The following is a 15,140-nucleotide window of genomic DNA, read 5'->3' on the forward strand; positions in this document are numbered from 1 at the left end:
AAAATCAATTCTAAAATTTTTATTATTCAATTTTAAAATCGTTTGTATAAAACATTTGAGGAGGAGAATTACTCATTCAACTTTTGATAATAGCTATTCTCTATGTTTTCTGCATAACTGATGTTCATTTTCTATATAAATTACCGAACCGAAAGGCAATAACGTCTCAGCGACCGATAGAATTATTTAGTTTTTGATCCATAATTTTGGATATTACCTGGATTAAAATTTGTTCCTTAACTTTTCTGGGCTTTGTATGGGGAAGAGATTAGATTTATAAAAAAGGTCAGACGGTAGAACAAAACTTTGTTCAATTAAAAAAAAAAAAAGAATAAAAGCAAAAGAATTTCCATGAATGATTCTCACGAGGGCGCGTCTTGCTTTTTGAAAAGCCAGAGAACACCAATTTAGCGGCCGGCACCAAATTCCTTGGCATCATCTTCAGTGATGTCCCCATATTCCCAAATACCATTGTGGGCCTTCTTGGCAGCCGCTTCAGCTTCCTTGTATTCTTCAAGCTGCAAGACAAAAAAGTGTTTTAGACATTTTAGAAAAAAAAAATATCCAAAAAAATCTACAACGAAAAAGAAACTCACGAGTTTGGCCAGCTTGCCCTCTCGGCGCTTCTCACAGAGGATGAAGCCATCGCTGATGAGAGCCTTGCCAATATCGATCTTAGTGGTTGGATCCTGGACAGTGGCATGAGCCAGACCATTGGCCTTGTACTCCACATTGAGGAGAAGAGTGCGGTTGGCCACGTCCTGCAGGAACGTTTTATAGGCCTCCTGCTTATCTTCATCATCTGGGGGAAGTTGAGCCAAAGCCAGTGCGAATTCCGTAGCAAATGGCTTATCCGTGGTGAAGGCGGGTGGAAGCATCGCAAGGCGTGATGTCGGAAGCACCTAAAGATCACAAAGTTTAACATTTCTTTCCCCGCTTAAGAGTCTGAGAACATTACTCAAGTCATCTCCAAAATTCAGAGATAAAGTAGAATAATGACTAACTCATTTTACCGATATTCTTTGCAACTCTTATAAATTATAAAAAAAATCTTTTTCTAATGTGACGTGACATGATTTCCAAAATTAAATCTTTCTTGAATTTAGATACATTTTTTAGGGATTTATTGGAAAATTGGAAATTTAAATGATCCTAACGGACGGACAAAATAATTCTTTTTCTTAGTGTCCGAAGAAAATCATTAAGGTTATTCAATTAATTAGTCCCTAAAGATAAACTTTTTTCTACTCCGAAAGGATTTTGTCACGTATTTGTTAAAAGTTTGTGAAAAGTATGTTTCTTTTTTTTTCATGCCAGTAGGCGGCGAATACATGATACAGAAAGGTTATGCGAAATTGAATAAAATTAATATGAAAACTGTTTTGTTAAACTAAAAATCACATCCTGTGACAAACTTTTAACTTAGATTCAGTTAGTCGCTTTTTAAAACTTTCCTTTGAAAGTAGAAACTCTAATTAGAACTGAATGAAAAAAAAATGTTTGAGGAGAATTTATTTCCCAGCCACCAATTGCATTCACAGCTAACATGCCCAGGAATGCTCATCGGAATCTGATCTCCGAGGTGGAGGAACCAGAAAAGCACCACAGTAGAACACTGCAGTTCCTTCCCGAATACTCCAAAATTCCTCATTGACCAGTGCACCAGCATGAGACTATATCCCTGAGAGTATTTGTCGGCTGTTTTTGATGAATGTATCAGGAGCTGAAATGACGATTACTCCCCCATAGTGAATTTTCTCTCGCAAGCCAATGACTCAAGCATTTCTTTGAGAAGACAGAAATGGATCTATGGGGCTTGCTTAATCGCGGTCTAAAGCTGAAATGAATTATTTTTTTGTTACTCACCTCCTTGTTGCCATAGTCAATGTACGAGACGGAGACATTGGCTTTGTGAACACGTTCCACTTTAGCGCGATACCAATCATTGTCCTCCGTGAATTTGGCCGCACAGAGATCGCCTCGTTTGGGCGTGTAGGCTCCCTGAATTGGCGGCGAAACACTAAAGTCCTGCCTGAGTTTTGCCATCAGAGCCTCCAGCTTGGCTCCCTGTTCAGCATGCTGGACAAAGAAGTGTAACTCAGGTGTCACTTCGGTGATCACCACTTTTTCATGATTCACCTTCCGTTCGGTCACCTTATCCTCTTCCTTTTCCTCACCATCGGCATCCTTGTCTTTCTCTCCCTCCACTTCCTCAACATACGTCGACCAGATGTTCTTCTTCTTGGCCTTAGCATTGTCCTCAGCAGATTTCAGAGCACGATAGTACTCAGATTTTTCCGCCGTGAAGTGTACCGTGGCCAAACCCTCTTCTACGAGAGCCACCGATAGATTCACATTTCCTTCGGTCCACAGCCACCCAATGACACTGGTGCCAGCCTTGTCAGTGGCCTCAATATGCACCGAAATATCTCGTTGCAGAATCCTTTCCTTGGTGAAATTGAGTGCTTCATCCCCATAGGGTTCACCCTCCTGGGCTGGAACACCATTGGCAGCAGGACGAGCTGAGCGCGGACACGAAATACCCGCCAAGAGGAATGTCACCAAACAGCTGTCTTTAGGGATGAGGATCCTGAAGCGGGAACCACTCGCCACAAACTCCACAATGCCATCCGTCTTGAGGGCGCGCAGCCACGATGGCAAGTACTGGTGCTTGATGCGGGAATGTTCGACAGTGAGGTCGGTAATTCGATGGGCGGGTTTATCCTTCTTGCCATGAACACCTATTCGAAATCCCACACAAAATACAAACATACTTTATTTAAAAATATTTACACAATCAAATAAAAACTTCGTCTCGCTAAGTTCTTCTGAAAACCCATGTCAAGGAGGAATGTTCGATTGGGTGAATATTTCATCCCCTCGATACTTAGGACTCCTTCATTAGTGTGGCAGAATCCTCAAAAGTCAATTTTTTGCATGAACAAATTGCTGTTTTGTGATCCTGCAAAACATTGAGTATTACACTGACTAGGGGGATTTATTGCAGCATTTAAAAAACTTGGCGTTCTTGGGGTTCGTGTTTGTTTACATAAAAGTATGATTTTTTTTTTAATTAAAAAGAAAAGCAACACCGCATTTTGTAAAGTAGCACCGTCGCACGACGCTGTGGAAAGGTCTAAGTGCATAAAGCATTTGCCCTATTTCTTAGATTAAAAAAAAAAAGTTTATAAAAAATTTATGAAAAGAAAAAATAATTGCCAGAATAGGGTAATTGGCCTAAAGCGAGACAGTTTGGAAAGTTGGACAAAGCAGTGTGGAATGTGAGACACCTCCTTAAAAACTTGATAATAAATCAATTAAATATTTCAATTTTCGATAAAAAGATTATTAAACCTAATTTTATGATTATTCGAGAAGTTAAAAATGCAAAAATCGTTATAAAACAATCAAAGGGTGACTTGCATGAAGAATTTAAAAAGTGTATTGCATGCGTGATATTCATAACCTTGACACGGTAGTTGTCATTTTCTCTGTTTCGTATGGAAGTTGCTAGGAAAATATCAAAGTGTTTTGTTTGATTTTTAGGCATAATTTGTGAAATATTGTTAAGTCCGCAGTGAAAATCGAAGGACATACATCCATTTAAAAGGTGAATAAAAAATATTTGTGAAATATTACATTTAAAAAGGATAGAAAAGTGATTTAATTTCGCGTTGCTTTCAAAACAAGTTTTATGAAATCTTGGACAAGTTGATTTTGTGAATGAATTTGGTGGTTTTGTGCAGTGAAATCATGTTAACAAGAACAACAAAGATCCTTAAGTATCCGGAGAAATAGTTGCAACAGCAGTTAGCAGCTGATAAGGAGAAAATCTCCTGGAAAAGGCTGCAAGGATTTCCAGATTCCGAAGACCACTTTTTCTGACAGAATGTGTAGTAAATATCGCAAAAACACCTGGAGAAAGACAAAGAGGAGCCTCTACAGAACTCCCAAAGCAAGTGGAAAAGGACTTGGGCGGATGGGGAATTGAAATGTGCTAAAAATTACATCCGCTTTAAAACTATAACCGCTGGACAGCGCGAGGTGTCTGTCAAATTTACAGAACCTCTTTTTGGTTGGACGTCCAGGAAGTTCTTGGTAATTAGCGTTCCTCAACTGTTACCCGGACATAAAGGAGGGATTAGCATAACCATCAAATGTGCAAGTATACAGAGAAAACCCTCAACATTTGATTATCTACATATTTTGTATGATATTTTGTCATTAATATCACTATGTCCAACTTTCCAAAAGTTATTGTCCAACTTTCCAAAATTTTGTCCATCTTTTCAAAATGTGTTATTTTTTAATTTCGGTGAATTTTCCGATTATTCGGGTGCAATATTTAATAACAACTGTTAAGATTCTGTTAAAATATTTGTCAAAGAATCCCATGATACAAAAAAAAAATGGTAAAAAATAATTATTTATTCAGTTTAAAAATGGATTTGAAATTGAATTTTTTCTTAAGTGTCTCGCTTTCCACCATTTACCCTAATATTTCTTTTTATTATTTTAAAATTATTTCTGAAAGAATCAAAAGAAAAACTTCCCTCTGTATCAATTTTTAAACACTTAAATTTAAATTCTTAAGGCGTGAACCACATAACGAAAAGTAATGAGAAAAATTGTTAATTGTCTCATTGTAACATGATCCTGACTCTCCTGAAAAAGGAGCATCAAGAATTGTAGTCACAGAATGAGAAATTGCATAGTCTTCCCATTGGTACAACCACAAATTCTGGTATATGGAAAGATCCACGTGGCAAAGTCATGGCTTGTTAAATGGGTTTCTCTTCAATTTGATGAATATAAAAATAAATAAATAAAAAGGGAAGATTGATTTTACCTTTTCCGGCTTTACTGGCTTGAGCCTCTGCCGATAGAAGTCCATCGTATTGGGAGGAGCGCTGATCATCATCCTGACGGTATCTCACTACAGTGGCAAGACCTTCAGCCACCAGAGCTTCAGCCACATTGCTGCAAAACAACGTCATTTATTGTTCCAGCTGAAGAAACATTTCCACGAAAAAAAATGTATTTGAAAAAATAAATCTGTAACAATGTTACACATAGGTATTCACTAAACCATGAACATCTAAATCTTAAACATTGTCCATTAATTTGTCCCATCAGTGAACTCATTGTTTTGGAGGAAAACCACCAACTCCATCAATGATGCCTGAAACTGAGGGAGAAAACCCCCATTGAAGATCAAACATTAGAGGAGACTTACGTTTTGCCCAATGTTACGGTGTAACAGTACTTCTCAGGGAAGTTATCCCGGGCAGGTGAAATATAATCCAAGACACAGTGAACCTTCTTCCCGATGAGCTTCCTGAGTTGCTCACGGGCTTCAAACATCCACGGAATCTCATACAAGGGACGGTTCTTGGAGCGCGGTGGAACTTTTCCATCTTCACCAGCCACTCGCGCGGCTTCGCGTGGTGGACGAATGCTGGCCAGGAAGACTTTCTTAATAGCACCACTCGGACTCTTAACACTCAGTGCATCACCATTGTACACCTCAACCACGGTACCATAGAAATCCTTTTCCTTGCCACTGAAGTTCTGAACATTCGACTGATAATCCTTCCACAGGCGCAAGCGTTTCTCCTTTGCTTGCTTCTCAGCAGCCCTCAGCTTTTCGGCACCTGCGAATTCCCCAAAATAAGAATATATAAATTAAAAGGGGTCAGCTCTCTGTGAAGTAGTTCGGTATCATATTTTTATTATAGGGAATAAGATTGTCTGAAGAATGAAATTCGATGAAATCGGGAAAATTATAACATCGAATAGTATCTCCAGTTTTTTTTCGCACTATCTTGGACCATAGAAATGCTCATTTGGACACTTTTATGACTGAATTAGTGCATCTATTAAATTAAGAAAGATCGATACGATTAATCATAATAATACTTCCTGAAAAGTAATGAACTTTAACCCTTAGATTTAGTAGTTTGGCTCAAAGATTTAAATTAACTAACAAATCTTGGTAGTCATAATTGGTTATTTTAAAGTCCAATTAATAACATAATATACTTGACGCAATTATAATAAAGCAGTTAACGTAATTATAATCAAAATAATGATTAGACTACATTCCTATCAGTTTCCTGCTAAGCCGTCTCTCGGCTTATAACTTATAACTTGATTCCATTTTTTTTTTCAAGGTTCTTCGACCCATCAGACCTATCACTGGAAAGGTCTTACATTCACTATACACTATACACTATACTGAACTTTGGAGCAAGATCCAGATCATAGGGGCTTATATTAAAATTATATAAAATAAAATTTGTTGAGATTCCTAAATGGATATATTACAAGATCTCTAGGATAGTTTCCTGAAAAATAGGATCTCTAAAATTTCCAAGAAAGAATCCTCCACCTTCAAATCAAAACAAGTCACGCTCAACAAGTCAAAAAAATAAACATTAATATTTAGAAGTATTTTTTGTAATGAATTGAGAAACTCACCAGACTTCATGAAGGCCATGCTCCAGTCCACGCACTTGGCGAATCCCTCTCGCAGGAGAGCTTCGGCAATATTACCCTTAGGGAACAGGATGGAACCCACAAAGTTGGCGTTGTTCACGGACTCCAGGACAATTTCCACGTCGCGCTGCAGAAGTCGTGACTCCACAAAGTAACGAGCTTCCTCAGCATAGGGAACAGTGACGCTCGGATCGGGTTTACCCTCGCTGTCCAACTTAAAGCCGGGACAACGAATGCCAGACATGATGAGGGTGATGTAGTTGAAGTCAGGCAGGAGGAGGAAGGCGCGAATTGTTGAACCGTCGCGAACATGCTCAATAATAGCCTTAATTGGCTTCCCATGGAACTGCTCCACAAAATTGCGCGGGTTATCCTGCGTCCACTTGATGTTGCGAATATGGTCAGATGCTGGAGAGCTGCTCCACTTTCCTTTCCCACTGGATTTCGCAGCATCCTCCAGTTCCACTAGCTTCGCCAGCTCTGGGGAGGTATGACTACTGTCCCTGCGCACAGTCACTAAGCCCTCAGCCACAATGAGTTCCGTAATGTTCTGGGCAGTTGCGGGATCCTTGCCCAGGTACACCACACCGTAGTCCCTGTTGGACTTCTGTGGACGCTCGCAGGTGAAATAGACCTCCTCACCGATGAGCTTCTTACGCAGAAACTCCCGAGACTCCCAAGCCCATGGCTCGTCACGATTGTCCTCGCCAGTGTTGGCACCTCCTGGCCTCCTGGCCAATTTCGGTGCCAGAACATTCGAGAAGTTGATCTGCTTCTCCGGAGGGGGGCCTCCCTGAGGCTGACCACGAATGATTACTGAGTCACCAGAGAGGACCTACAAAACACATTCACCAAAATATTGCTTGACTTACCCAAAAATACGCCACGTGGAGTCACGTCATAAATATTACAGGGAAAAAGTGAGGTTATGAATGAACGCCAGGCAGGTGAAATCGTATTTGGGGTGATATATATCATAAAAATGATCATTTTTATTGAATTAACCATAACCAGAAGCCTAAATAGTATCAGCTCCTAAAAATTATCCCAAGAAGATTTGTCAGAACGTGATATTTCAAGTTAATTTGAACAAACATTTCACTTTACCTGCGACAGAACTTAAGTTCTCTTAAAATGGGAATGTGAGATTATGCGTATGCTATGTATGTGAAGGTAATCTTGGATTTCTACCTGGAATTCCGACAATCTCATCTGTAACATTCAATATTCGCCAAACATAAAAAAAATGTGAAGCCGTGTATAAACACCATTTTTCTGTAAAGCACGGGTAGTTTTCCATTCTTTGCTTCAGTGATTTCTTCCCTATAATCCATCTGAAATTTCCCCAGAAACCGGAAAATTTTCAAGAGACCAACAAACTGCCAAGACCTTGTGTGGGTGTATTATCAAATATTCCCCCGGAATTGGTACAATTGCCTTGAGACTTTTTCACCGACGTCACTGGCATTGGTTATTGTTTTGGTCTTTAGGGATAATTCTCGGAAGAACTTATAAATAAACATATTCCCTGCACACGCGAGAAATGAGAACACCGGACTTGCCACGCGCCTCACGCTCTGATAAGAAAAATCAACATTTGCCCCTCCCTTTTGCACCAGCTCTGATTATTTTCAGACCAATGTCTTCCCAATGAACTAATGGAACTCAAAAAATCTTTCCTGGGTGCTTGGGAACATCTGGGGGTCCACGGAAAGGGATTTCGTTGGTGCCAACTTGGCAGATGGTGGCTTTCTCTCAAATGTATGTGTGTGTGTGCATGTGAAAGGTGAGTTTTCACCCCAATTTTCTCACGTATTTCCAAAAATTTCCAAATAGTTCACTCAAGAAGACGATACTCCAAATATTCACTTACTTGTTTAACAATCCCCCATTTTAATTGCGGTGGGGCGGCACTCATTTTTCACGGAATTTCAGTGTTTCCCGACGGCGAACTTTTGTTAAAATGACGTCCACTTGGTTTTATGATTTTATTGCGAAGCTAACTTCACAACGTGCCATCCCGAATGATCATCATTCAAAACTAAATAGCATACGCGTACTACTTTTTCTTCTTAAAGCTCTTATTCAAACAAAATTTTATCTAATTTCTCTTCAGGAATGAAAAATATATCAGTATATTCCAGTTACTTTGTTTTACATATATTCAGACATTTTTCTACAAAGTTAAAAAGAAAAAAGATTTTGGTTTAGGTTACGGCGTTACGCGGTGAAAGTGAAATCTTTGTTTTTCTCTTCATCGATGCTACAGCCATTATTTTGTGTATCTTCCGCTTGTTTGTCAATAAAGTGCCGCGTGTGTTTATCCTAAAAAAAATTAGAAATGTCTCAAGAAATACAAAAAGACCAAATAAACAATTCAGAATTAGGTACAAAAGAATTCTGGGACAGAAGCTACAGTCTAGAAATTCAAAATTACAAAAATCACGGTGATGTTGGTGAAATTTGGTTCAACGAGTACAGTCAGGTGCGTGTCATCAAGTGGATAAAGAATTCCAGTGGCCTTTCCCAAGAAAAGAGAATCCTAGACATCGGTATGTGTGACATCACGTTCCTTAGATATCTTTCACTAATATATATGTATAATTAAGGCTGTGGTAACGGCATGATGCTGGTGGAGTTGGCTAAGGAGGGATTCCAGAATCTATTAGGGGTAGATTATTCTCAACAAGCTATTGATTTGGCCAGATCAATAGCTAAAGATCAGAAACTAAACAGTATGAGAATAGAATACCAACCATTAGACATCCTGGTAACTGAGGAGGTGGATAAGCTGGGAAAATTTGGAATAACCCATGACAAAGGAACTTATGACGCAATCTGTATGTGTCCGGAAAATCCTACCACAAAACGAGAGAAATATTTAGAAAATATTTATAATCTTACGGAAGACGGAGGATTTTTTATTATCACTTCGTGTAACTGGACAGAAGATGAACTGAAAGAAACATTCAGTAAGAAATTTCAGCTTAAGCTCGTCCTACCAACAGCTACCTTCAAATTTGGAGGCAAGATTGGGAACGTTGTAACAACAATTGTATTCCAGAAAACATTGAAATGATTATTCTAAATAATGAGAATAGAATTTATTTCATCTCTTCCTTTTACCATTTTAAGGACATGAGGGTCAAAAAAGGGATCAGTAAAAAAGAACTTTATGACTTCAGAGCAACATATAACTTTAGAAGGCTGTAGGAAAATAACTTTTTTTTTGGGACACCGGTGTCCCTATCGTCCTTACAGGGTAAACCCACCCCCCGTGTTCTAATAATTATAATTAGATATGTACAACCTGTACTACATTTTATACTTGATCAAAATTTTAAATGAAATAGGTTTTTTTTATTTGTCCTTGTTTCACGTGCCAGATTATCGTTAATCGAACTCCTCGAACCCAATTATGAGAAAAAATGTAAGAATTTTGTATAGTTCAAAATAGTAATTATGTAACCTGGGCATTAATCAATAAATTCAATTCAAAGAAAAGGAATGGGCTTTTAAGCTTGCTTGGCACACATTCTGGCTTCGAACAATGAATCTGACTTGTTTTTCAGGAAATGTGTGACTTAATAAAACTATAGATTTATATTGTTATAGGTCAAATTCATAAAAAAAAAATATGAAGTGCTCGAAGCCAGAGTGTGTGTAGAGGGTGTAGAGCCTGAAAGCCTTCCCATAATTTGATATTTACTCACCTTCTCGAGGACTTAAAATTAATTTAGGGTGAAGTCTAATCAGGAATTCCAGTACAACATATTTCTCCAAAATAAAAAATTCTTAGTTCTTCTTAGTAAGTATTGTTATATTTATTGTATCCGACAGAATAAACATTAAATTTTACATTGAAGACAACATATCACAAAAGATTTTTGCTCTGTTTTATTTAGTTTTTTTTACTTCTCTTCCAAATATTCCAATTTTTTGGACAGATTTTTGAGCTTGGAAAGAAAAACAATTTTCGTATACAAATTAAAATTTAGTGAAAGAGATAAAACATCAACATTATGTAATTGAAAATTCAAGTTCATACTTCTGTACAATTTACAAGAATAGTCAAGGGATGGCGTTCTATGCTTCTGTTTCGGTAATTTTTTAATTAGTTTTTTTTCTCCTATAAAATCGTTGTTTTATTCTCAATTTTCTTTATTTATTTACCAAATATTTTTTGCATTTCTAAATTTTCCGAGTTCTTGAGGAAAAAGAAAACACGGGGATTTTATTGAATTATTCTTAAAGTGAGTATAAGTTTGTTTATTACTAAGTTATTAAAAAAAATTCGAAATGTTTTGTGTAGTATATAGGGGAAATGCTTCTAATTTTGTCCAGTTTCTTATTTTGGACACTTTGAGGATAACATTGGACACTAAAAATAAATTGATTAAAATGATGGATTTTTATTCCAATATTTGATGAATAATAAATTCTATCTAAATATTTGTTCTTTTTGGAATATTTTAACACTAAATACGTTAAAATTTGAATATGATTTGAGTTGAATTTGCTTCGTTGAAAATTCAGTGTGAGCAATTGCTTACGAGAAATATGACAGAACTTCGTGGCTTACTTCAGTCTTATTTAGTTTTGGTGAAGTACTAACAAAGTTTGTTCGCTGTTTTTGAGTGATATTATTGAATATTCATTGAATATTGTGTTGATTCACGTTACTGATGATTTGTACATTTGACCTGAAGTGAGATTTGCCTTGTGAATTATATTTTTCGTGTGAAAAATGGGAAATTTTTTAAGACATTCACCAGTGCGGTGATAATTCTTATTTTGGACAGGTGTTTTTCTCACGAAATTTCGTGAAATTTTAGCTTTTCTGATGACTAGGTCGGACAAGTGCCTGGAGAAACAAAGGAGCATCATCTCTACGAAAGAGATGTAGCGAGAAATGCCTTGAAAGGCTCCCGGAAAGGGCAGGGAATGAGCGAATCCGCACGTACTTGGAGTACCGAAGTCAACTCACTTTAATGAATGATATGGAAAGTTTCTGGGCTTCTTGTGACATTCCACGTTTCCCTTACATGACCAGGAAGAGGACTTGGTAAGATTGGTTCATAAAATGAAGAACAATGGGCATCCTGTTGAGGCGGATTATCTGTCCAAATTTACAGACAAGTTATAAAAATTAATAACCAAGTTGTCCAAAATAAGAGTCAAATTCACCTCTACATATCAATTCATTTTTAAACGTATTAAAACTAATTTTAGTAAAAATGAGATGATAAATAGCTTTCCAAGTTTCTAAACAATCCTTCTGAAAAGAGAGTAACAAGAAAAGTCAATTAGTATTGAAAATATCGCACTTCAAACTTAGGATATCGATGCTTATATGCAGACTGTCCAAAATTATAAGCACTTCCCCTACTAATTCGAGATAATTTTATTTTTCTTTTACGAAAAAAACTCGTGTATTTTCATCTCTTTAGCATCCCTTTTATTTGATATATATATATATATATATATATATATATATATATATATATATAACTCTCGCTTTTTTTTGTTCTTTTAATTTTTATAAATCTAAAACACCAATACGACTAAATATCTATAAAGTTTATATTTCATTATTATCTAATAAGTAATATTTTCATTTGTCTTGCTTTTACTATCAAGAATTATTAAGTAGTGATAATTATAAAAAAAAAAATGGATTAAAACAATGCAATCTTTCGTCTCATTATGAAAAGATGTGTTTCATTTATTATTTATTTATTATTTAATTTCTGTTTTATCTATTATTATTTTTAATGTCTATTTCTATTCGCTTATTCATTTGTAAATCTATTTTTTCATTATGCAACAATTTCAATATTTTTCTCTGTGATTAAGGTCAAATGCCCAGCGTACAATAATTTTTGTTTTGTAAATATGTTTTTGAAATTTCGATGAGGTTGAATGAAATGTAGATCTAGTCATCTCGCTCTCTCTCATAGAAAGTCTTGAAAACATGTTTACAAACAAAAATTATTGCGCGTTGGTCATAAATCATGAGTTGTTTTGTTGATAGACTTCAATGGATTTATGAAAAAATTATTATTTTGATTTCAGTTTATGCCCGCAATATTTATGCAATTTTTTTCAATACATGATACCTTATGGCCTCTTCACACTAGAGAAATTCATGTCCATATTGAAGCAAATTCCCTACGTTGTTGAAGGGGAAGTTCTTATAGACTAAATTTCTCTAGTGTGTGGAGGCCACTAGTGACAATAGCCTGAATTTTATTGAATTAATTTTATTCTTTATTAAGAAAAACTTGAAGGCGTTCGTGCGACCAAAATTCTCTCGTCTATAGAACATGAAAGACGTTGGTAAGTGTTCGATTTTTGTTGGTACCTATATAAATAAAGTTAGAAAAAAATCTAATAAAAGATAATTTAAAAATAAAGGCTTATAACACTTTAAGGATGATAAGAACACGGGTGTTCTAAAAATTTTTTTCCTACGGCATTCTAAAGTTATGTTTTCCTCTAAAAAATTTTAGAAGTGATCTTTTTCTGACCCCCAATTTTTGATCCTTTCGTTTTTAAAACGGGATATTTTCCCTCAGTGAAGAAATAAATTGGTTTATTAAAGTGGTGGCTATAGTCACCTAAGCATAAAAAATAGATTAAACAAATTTGCCTTGCGGACGAAAACGAAATTTTAAATTAATAAAATAAACATTTTCGTAAGTCATTGAACCTGAATAACAACAAAGAATTGCATGAGACCTTAAATATGAAATAACTGTTGCATATTGTTATTTTTTAAGAAGTTAAAAGTTAATATTTCTAACTTCGTCTTACTACTTCTTTTTGAAAAATCAGAAGTATTTAATAAAAATCTTGAAATTTTCGTTTATTGTAATTAATCACTAATTAGAGAGAATAAGTTTGAAAGATAAAAAAAAGTGTCAATATAAAAGAGAGCCATTTGAGTAATTTTTTCATTCCTTATTCTCGCAAAATTTGGATATTTTTTTTTAAGTTTTCTCTGTCATCATTACTCTTTGTACAAAAAATTACACTGATTAAATTTTACATTATTATTCTTTTTTGTTTGTTTTAGTTACTCAAAAAAATCAGTATAAAACATCAAGATAAACAAAATTATCAGCATCAGCTCAATTTTGTTACCTGTAGAATTATCATCCAAGAATTTTTCCTCGGTGTTGCGGTAGTTTAATAAAATTTTCTCTGGTGGTTGTTCCATCTTAAAATATTACAATTTTATTTAATTTTTAATCATGTGGCGGGGTTCTATTCTAAATGGATTGTATTTTATTCAAAGAAGTCAATTATTTTGAGAAGTGGCGCTTTTTTATTTTTGAGAAAAAAATTCTTAAGCACGACTCTTACGTCCTCCTGAAAAACAAAAGAAGGAAGATATATAAAATGTATTATTCTTGTTAAGCAGAAAGCAGATTAGAGGATCATCCAATAGTAATTTTCGAAGAATTTTAACAGGAAATTCAAGAAAATTTGATAATTATTATCATTTCAAGGGGAGTTTAAATATCTGTACAACACTTCAACAACTTTTTATTTTTTATTTATTTATTTATTTAATTCATGTCCCTGTATACAAATAATACATTATGGGGTTGTACATAATATAATTTCTTTGGGCATTAATTTACAATAGTTCGGTGAGCATGAGAAGAAGCATACATAGCTTAGATAGCTTAGGGGAGACTGGGGCACATGTAATCATTTTCGATATATGCGAATTTGAGGTGATTTTCCAAGGACACCGTGATTTTTTGGAAAATATTTCTTAGCTCATGTTTTACCCTTGGGTATAGGCAATTCGTCGAGGGTAATGCGGATGCTGGAAAACAATTGAGTTTTCCATAAAAATAAAATTTGTGTCCCTGTGCATTTTTCTCTTTTCACAAAATACCTGGGGTAGAAGTAACCACTTTCTGGGGAGGAAGTAAACACCTTTTTTCCCACCCTTGAAATTAACTTTGCACCACTTTCGATTATTTTAATTACTTAAGAGATATATAAAGACTGTATATTTTTCAAAAAATCACGACACTTTTTACAAAGAATAATTAAAATAGCAAAAAAACTAAAAGCATGCATATCAAAGACATTTTTCAATGGATTTTCCCCATATTTTGACATCATGTGACTTTTTATTGAACACAGCGCCACCAATTTTTTTCGTAATTTATGAATTATAGATATTTCGCATGAAGGTCAATTTCCCGCTCTTTTACCTACTCATTTTGTGAAATTGAAATTGCCTGATTACATCTACCCCAAATGCTGTTTTCTGACCAATTATTAATTCTTTTGAAATAATGAGAATCTCAATTTCTCTAGTAAATGCATTAATATAATCCTAAAAGATGTAGGAAAGAACTGGTATTGCTACATTTCGATTATTTTACACAATTTTTAATTTCCAGGTGGAAATCCAAATGATCAAAATAATCGAAATATCAACATTTTCAGGAAAATGATTTTTATTTTTAAAGTATATTAGGATTTTATTGACCAATTTATCTGTGGACATACATCCCCATGGTATCTATGAATGCTTATGGGTTTTATCCTCTGGAGTCTTAAAATTAATGAAAAAAATCACAGTGTTTACAACTACCCCAGATTACTACTGCCCC

General features: G+C 35.4%; 3 protein-coding genes and 1 non-coding gene across 7 annotated transcripts in view; 1 reads left to right on the forward strand and 3 right to left on the reverse strand.

Annotated features, from left to right (window-relative positions):
• Positions 1–4: 4 nt before the first annotated feature.
• On the reverse strand, positions 5–8,436 carry LOC129800892 (staphylococcal nuclease domain-containing protein 1). Its single transcript, XM_055845620.1, has 7 exons — positions 8,372–8,436; positions 6,481–7,333; positions 5,237–5,654; positions 4,850–4,980; positions 1,867–2,741; positions 597–902; positions 5–518 (listed from the first exon to the last, which is right to left on the reverse strand). The coding sequence occupies exons 1-7, from the start codon at positions 8,414–8,416 to the stop codon at positions 408–410; spliced, it is 2,739 nt and encodes a 912-aa protein (XP_055701595.1). The 5' UTR covers positions 8,417–8,436; the 3' UTR covers positions 5–407.
• LOC129805088 (small nucleolar RNA SNORA53) lies at positions 1,746–1,821 on the reverse strand. The gene has a single exon (XR_008752059.1). It is a non-coding gene; the product is annotated as a small nucleolar RNA SNORA53 (small nucleolar RNA).
• Positions 8,437–8,446: 10 nt separating the features above from the next.
• LOC129800895 (EEF1A lysine methyltransferase 2) lies at positions 8,447–10,382 on the forward strand. The gene is made up of 2 exons (XM_055845628.1): positions 8,447–9,050; positions 9,108–10,382. Exons 1-2 carry the CDS (start codon positions 8,840–8,842, stop codon positions 9,575–9,577), a joined length of 681 nt encoding a protein of 226 aa, XP_055701603.1. The 5' UTR covers positions 8,447–8,839; the 3' UTR covers positions 9,578–10,382.
• A 1,884-nt stretch (positions 10,383–12,266) lies between these two features.
• LOC129800896 (uncharacterized) overlaps positions 12,267–15,140 on the reverse strand; it is a 103,177-nt gene continuing 100,303 nt past the window's right edge. For all 4 annotated transcript variants that reach the window (XM_055845632.1, XM_055845630.1, XM_055845629.1 and 1 more), the window contains one exon: positions 12,267–13,872. In XM_055845632.1, coding sequence (XP_055701607.1) covers positions 13,850–13,872 — 23 coding nt within the window. In that variant the 3' untranslated portion in view covers positions 12,267–13,849. The remainder of the gene's footprint in view (positions 13,873–15,140) is intronic.

Source organism: Phlebotomus papatasi, chromosome 2 (genome assembly GCF_024763615.1).
Source record: "Phlebotomus papatasi isolate M1 chromosome 2, Ppap_2.1, whole genome shotgun sequence".
NCBI lineage: Eukaryota > Metazoa > Arthropoda > Insecta > Diptera > Psychodidae > Phlebotomus > Phlebotomus papatasi.

Excerpts from the sequence above, each read along its gene's own strand:
- LOC129800892 (XM_055845620.1), bottom strand. The coding sequence starts at position 8,416 with ATGAGTGCCGCCCCACCGCAATTAAAATGGGGGATTGTTAAACAA. Across the intron at positions 5,655-6,480 it reads CATGGCCTTCATGAAGTCTG|GTGCCGAAAAGCTGAGGGCT; the intron begins GTGAGTTTCTCA and ends GGGAATTCGCAG. Across the intron at positions 4,981-5,236 it reads ACCGTAACATTGGGCAAAAC|CAATGTGGCTGAAGCTCTGG; the intron begins GTAAGTCTCCTC and ends GTTGTTTTGCAG.
- LOC129800895 (XM_055845628.1), top strand. The coding sequence starts at position 8,840 with ATGTCTCAAGAAATACAAAAAGACCAAATAAACAATTCAGAATTAGGT. Across the intron at positions 9,051-9,107 it reads AAAGAGAATCCTAGACATCG|GCTGTGGTAACGGCATGATG; the intron begins GTATGTGTGACA and ends TGTATAATTAAG.